The sequence below is a fragment of the Miscanthus floridulus genome, chromosome 17 (assembly GCF_019320115.1).
Source record: "Miscanthus floridulus cultivar M001 chromosome 17, ASM1932011v1, whole genome shotgun sequence".
Classification (NCBI taxonomy): Eukaryota; Viridiplantae; Streptophyta; class Magnoliopsida; order Poales; family Poaceae; genus Miscanthus; species Miscanthus floridulus.
The window spans coordinates 98,522,801-98,527,990 of NC_089596.1; the positions used below are offsets into that span (position 1 = coordinate 98,522,801).

Below are 5,190 nucleotides of genomic sequence, written 5' to 3' on the forward strand. Positions count from 1 at the left end.
CGTAACTTGGGTTCATGTGATCGCCTTTGCCCCAAAAGAAAAAAAAAACCGAACAGTTGCGTGTTGGCTGAAAGTCTCAACGAAGATTCATCTCTGCAGTGACCACGAGCAGAAACGCGTTTAATTTCAGGTGAACGATTTGCCATTGCGCTAAAAATGATCTTTTCATTCAGGAAAACCACTCCCTCCATGGTCGTTACAATTTTATCAAGACGATAGACGAATCATGCCGCGCGGCGTCCGTCATCAATCATCATAGGGCGCAGCGCGTGTGCTTGAACCGGAGCCACCGGTCCCTGAGGTCGAACTCCCAGAGGTGCTCCTGCTGCAGGATGTTGCCGATGACCGACACCCCGGGCCACGAGCCCTCCTGCACGCCGATGCACTTCACCCCGGGCGCCGCGTCGATGACGTAGCTCTTGGCCGGCGGCTCCAGCCGCGCGGACCCGGCGAAGCGCACCTCCAGCTTGGGGATCTCCGGCGCGCCACCGGCGGCCGTCCAGTTGTAGCAGTACTCGAACGGGTTCATGGTGACCCTGGGCAGCCCGGCGAGGTGCTCGCTGAGCGCGGCGACCACGGCCCTGTACGCCGGGGTGGCGAGGATGGTGAGGCTGGTCCCGGAGTCGAGGATCGCGCCGCCGTTCCGGTCGACGTCCCACACGTCCGCGGGGATGTCGAGCGCCTCGCCGGCCACGTACACGGCGTCCACCGTTACGGCGTAGAACGGGCTCATCCGGCGGTCGAGCAGCAGCGGCGTCTGCGCGGCGGGCGCCGCGGCGGAGCTGGAAGAGGCGGCGGGGTCCTCGGGCCCGGGACCGAAGGTGAGGTAGCTGGTGGCGTTGCGCGGCGCCAGGTGGTCCACGAGGCAGTAGGAGAAGCGGCCCCCGAAGCGCGCGGCGGCGCGGGACGCGAAGGAGATGTTGCTGTAGCCAAGGCTCAGCACGCCGTCCGAGGACTGGAAACTCTGCCCGTCGTACGTGGCGGTGCAGCCCAGCACGACGCCCTGCAGCTTCGCGCGCCTGCCGTTGCTGTCCCCGCCACCGCGGCCGGAGGACAGCGCGATGGTCGCCGAGTCGGTGCCCACCACGCCACGCGCCGCCGAGCCGTCCTTGTACCTGCCATGCCATTGCCACCACGGTTAGGTAATGTAACGTTAGTTCGCGCGCATCACCACGTCAGCATCAGGAGCGGCCACCACATGGAAATATTCGACCGTAAGACACTGTGCTGTATGCAAACAATAATGTATGAGAATGTCTATATCAAACGGTGTTTTTTTGAACAACTAGCACACGAATTTTGTACATCACATAATACATAATAGAACATCGCACAATACATAATAGAACATCAGAAACATCACTTGTGCATTCCTGATGATGTATACATCATTTTTATTAACTCGAAATGCATCTGCCGATTTGCAAGATTATACAGTACTGGAGTGGAACTTGGAAGGCGACACTCGTGTATATGAACATGATTCGAATTGGGGACCCTGGCTTTTTTGGGAGACGACAGGAGGCACGAAGAATCGTCTCCGATATGGTCTGAATCGGAATCGTTTAGACAGTTCGGAAATGGGAAGATACGTCTCGTCATGAACTGTAAAGCTGAGCTCAATGAGTCGGCAAAGTGGCTCAAGTGTAATCCCAGCTCACACGATGGATACGCCAGGGACAGCCTTCGATATAGTACTAGTAAAATGGACTAGTCCGAGTCTCAAGATTAGCGCATTTCTTTCCATTTGAGTTTTCTTTCAGTTGGGATATTCCTAAGTACGGTGCAGTTGACCGATTAACTGTAAGCGCTAGCTGGAAAGCAAGCGACGCAGGTAGATGCCACCGGTGCAGTAGTGCCCGGAGCCCGACCGGTCAAAAAAGCCGAGCTGGACAAGGAGATTGTCCAGAGACAGAGGGTACCAGAGGGACGCTGAATCAGCCAACGCGTACATTGCTGGACCAGTACAGTACTGGAGCCTAGAGTACCAGTCACGGTGAGTTTCAGAGACCGCTGGACTGGACAAACAACCATGCCATACTGCTTGCCTGCTTGGATCGGAGCAGCACCAAAAAGAAAAAAGATGGCGTCCAAGTTCCAACACGTCCGTGTATCTCAACTCTCGACGTTTCCAACCTGCCACAAGCACAAGCAGGGTCACGGGGGCGGCGTCCGCCGAGCCAGCATGAGGAGCAAGCACATGGAGAGGCGGTTCGGTTCGGCACTTCGGCTAGGCGGCGGCGGGCGAACAAGTTGCTCCATTTTTAAAAACAAAACACACTGGTGTTAGTGTTGATCTCTCCAGCTCGGCTCAACGGCCGAGTTGGGCCTTTGATGTCGCGTTTTGATTGGAGACGTCCAACCCTACATGGGTGAAGTGCCTCCGTCGCAATGAGCTATAAAGAGAGGTAGGAGCCGGCGGCTCTCAGTAGGTTCATCGTGAGCAGTTACACCCACCGACAAAACTTAACCCGATCTAGTGAGGGGCGCAGCCAGCGACGAAAAGCACCATCACCGGGATGCCGCTGCCGTTGGACCACTTCAACGCTACACCACCACTGGAGCGCCATCTCTTCACCACCCTCTCTACCAACGCGATGGACGGTTTCAGCTCCACAAGCCATCCAATGGTCGGTACCTCTGCTCCCCTCTCTCTCTCTTGATCTCCACAAGTCAATGTTTTAGGACATGTGGGAGACCGGAGGCAGGCGACAGCGCATCGGCGGCCACGACGCCGGCCTACCTACGGCAACCTGCGCGCCACCCACGATCGGGGCCGAGCTCCTGCGCGTCGCGTCGTCCAGATCGCGCGCTACGGATCGGAGGGACACGGCCGGGGCCGGGGCCGGGGCCGGTAAAGAATAAATGTGTGCGTGCCCCTCTTCCTCTACCAGGGCAGGGCCGCAACCAGACCAACTTAACGCCGCACATCCTAGCTTCCATCCAATTTGGCAGCCTGGACAGCCTCGACTCGTACAACGTACTGCTGGCTGCTGCTGCTGCTTGTGGTTGGTCAATCCCTAGAATCTACCCTACTGTCGCCGTGAATCGTGTTCTCTACTCTAGCAAGTAGCGACCGAGCTTCTTCCCAATGTCTCTCGCTCAAGTACGTCCACGAGTTACTACATATATACTCCTACCAGTAGCGGTAAATTTGCAGGAGACGCAGTTAAGTGCAAGTAGAGTAAAGCACAAGGCGCATGCAGATGGATCCCAGTGTCCACACTAGCAACCCCAGCAAGCAGAAGCAGAGCATGCCGAGCGAAGCAATTGAATGCCGCGCCCTGCCATGCCGCGGCGAGACCGGCAGCAGCAGGAGCGCGGTAAAAAAGCTGCGCGAGTAATGGCGCGCGCGAGATCCCGACCCACCCGCCCACCAACCAACACTTACTGCCGCTGCGGCGCTGAGTTGGGGCAGCAAGCCAGCCAGCCCGGCCGGCCGTGTCGCCACCGGAACCGGAGCCAGCCGTAGCGTGACGATGACGAGATCCGGTGGAGTGAGGAGCACGCGTGGGTGTCGGTGGGTCGAGCGGCACGAGGCGATCGATCGGCAGAGTACGAAGCAGGGCAATGGCTGGAGGGCATCGGGAGTGAGGCGGGGGAGGTACTGAGTACTGACCGGTAGTCGTAGGCGCAGGGGCTGGCCGGCGACGAGCAGTCGGCCAGGGAGAAGGGCACGTAGGAGGTGCACGTGTCGGAGGAGCACGCGATGGGCGCCCACGACTTGGACGCGGAGGTGCGGAACACGCGCGCCGGCGGCGGCTGCTGCAGGCCCGACGCCGTCGACCCGGCGCCGCGGCACTTGACCCAGGTGAGGTCGCTGCCGGTGTCCGCCACCAGCACGAACGGCTGCGCGGGGGTGCCCACGCGGAAGCGCACGAAGTACTGGCCCGTGCCGGTGTAGGCCCCCGACGAGAGCGGCATGGCGAACGCGGACGCGCCCACTTCGGCGGCGCGGTGCCCGCGGCGGGACGCCAGCTGGGACCGGATGTAAGCGTGGCGGTGCACGTCGTCCCTCGCGCGGTCGGACAGGGACGCGTCCGGCGCCGCGGGGACGAGCTTCAGCTGCGGCCACGCCGCCTTGCTCCCGTGCGACTGGTGCCGCCGGCCGCTCGCGGCCGCCGCCGCCGCGGATAGCACGAGCAGCGCTGGCAGCAGGTGGCCGCGCGACGCCATTTCTTGATCCTTGCTTGACTCCCCCCCCTTCCTTACTCCGATCCCTTCACGTCGCCTCCCTCACACTGTCACACGATGGCAGCAGCAGCGGCGAGCAAGGACACGCACGCACGACCCACGAGGTTCTGCTACGCACCGGGAAGAGGAGCAGCTGCTGCCATTTCGCCACCTATCGCCACGAGCTTTGTCGCGTCGCGTGCTCGGCTCTGCTCGTATTACTCCCCGATCGAACTCAAGGCCGAAGAAGAGGTGGCCGGAGCAGAGCTTTTTGGCTGCGTCCGTGACGGCGAGGCGAGGGAGACGGCGTCTTTCATAAACAAAACAAAAGGCCGCTGGCTGGCGCTGCGCACGCTGCCCGTGGATAAAACGCGGTTCGGTTGGGTCGGGTCCGTCCGCCCGGTGCCTTGTGCGCGCTTCGTTGGCATTTGGCAAGCGTGATTTTTTTTAGCAACATTTGGCAAGCGTGATTGATTGCTGGGTCGAGGGTGATTTGTTTCCCTTGCTGCCCTCCGGGGTTCGGTCCGATCGGGTTTCTGGGACGAGATTTGCTCGCTGTACGTCCCCGTGGGCCATGGGCTCGGCCGTTCTAGTTGCCAGCCATGTTCATGTGGGTCCATAGTTATTAGGACCGGACCGGACATCGAACCGGTGAGGCTATCGGTTCACTGGTTCACTGGTCCAACCGTTAATAACCAGTTGAACCGCCGGTTCGATAGTTTTAGACCGGATGAATTGAACCGCCCAGAATTACTTTGAATCGGTGCAATATAATAATATATAATACTAGATAATTAGTAACATATAGTTGATCACGTATACAAATAAGATGATAAAAAACACAATTATATAACCTGCTTCTCACTAATTGGTGCTCTAGATTTGATTCACAACATATAAAAAAATGTGTATGAAAACATATAATATAATTTGTACAAAAATGACTAGAATAGTAATTTAAATATTCGTTGTTGCAAAAATAATCTCGAAAGGTAAAATAAAGTGCAACATCGCGAA

General features: G+C 58.3%; 1 protein-coding gene across 1 annotated transcript; it reads right to left on the reverse strand.

Moving 5' to 3' along the window:
* Nucleotides 1–4,482, reverse strand: LOC136517637 (aspartic proteinase NANA, chloroplast-like). The gene is made up of 2 exons (XM_066511259.1): nucleotides 3,620–4,482; nucleotides 1–1,115 (listed from the first exon to the last, which is right to left on the reverse strand). Exons 1-2 carry the CDS (start codon nucleotides 4,174–4,176, stop codon nucleotides 254–256), a joined length of 1,419 nt encoding a protein of 472 aa, XP_066367356.1. The 5' UTR covers nucleotides 4,177–4,482; the 3' UTR covers nucleotides 1–253.
* Between the last annotated feature and the right edge of the window lie 708 nt (nucleotides 4,483–5,190).

What these genes read in the sequence shown, in the direction of transcription:
- LOC136517637 (XM_066511259.1), bottom strand. Translation starts at nt 4,176, where the DNA reads ATGGCGTCGCGCGGCCACCTGCTGCCAGCGCTGCTCGTGCTATCCGCG. An exon ending in CCCTGCGCCTACGACTACCG is followed by an intron (nt 1,116 to 3,619) that starts GTCAGTACTCAG and finishes ATGGCATGGCAG; the next exon opens with GTACAAGGACGGCTCGGCGG.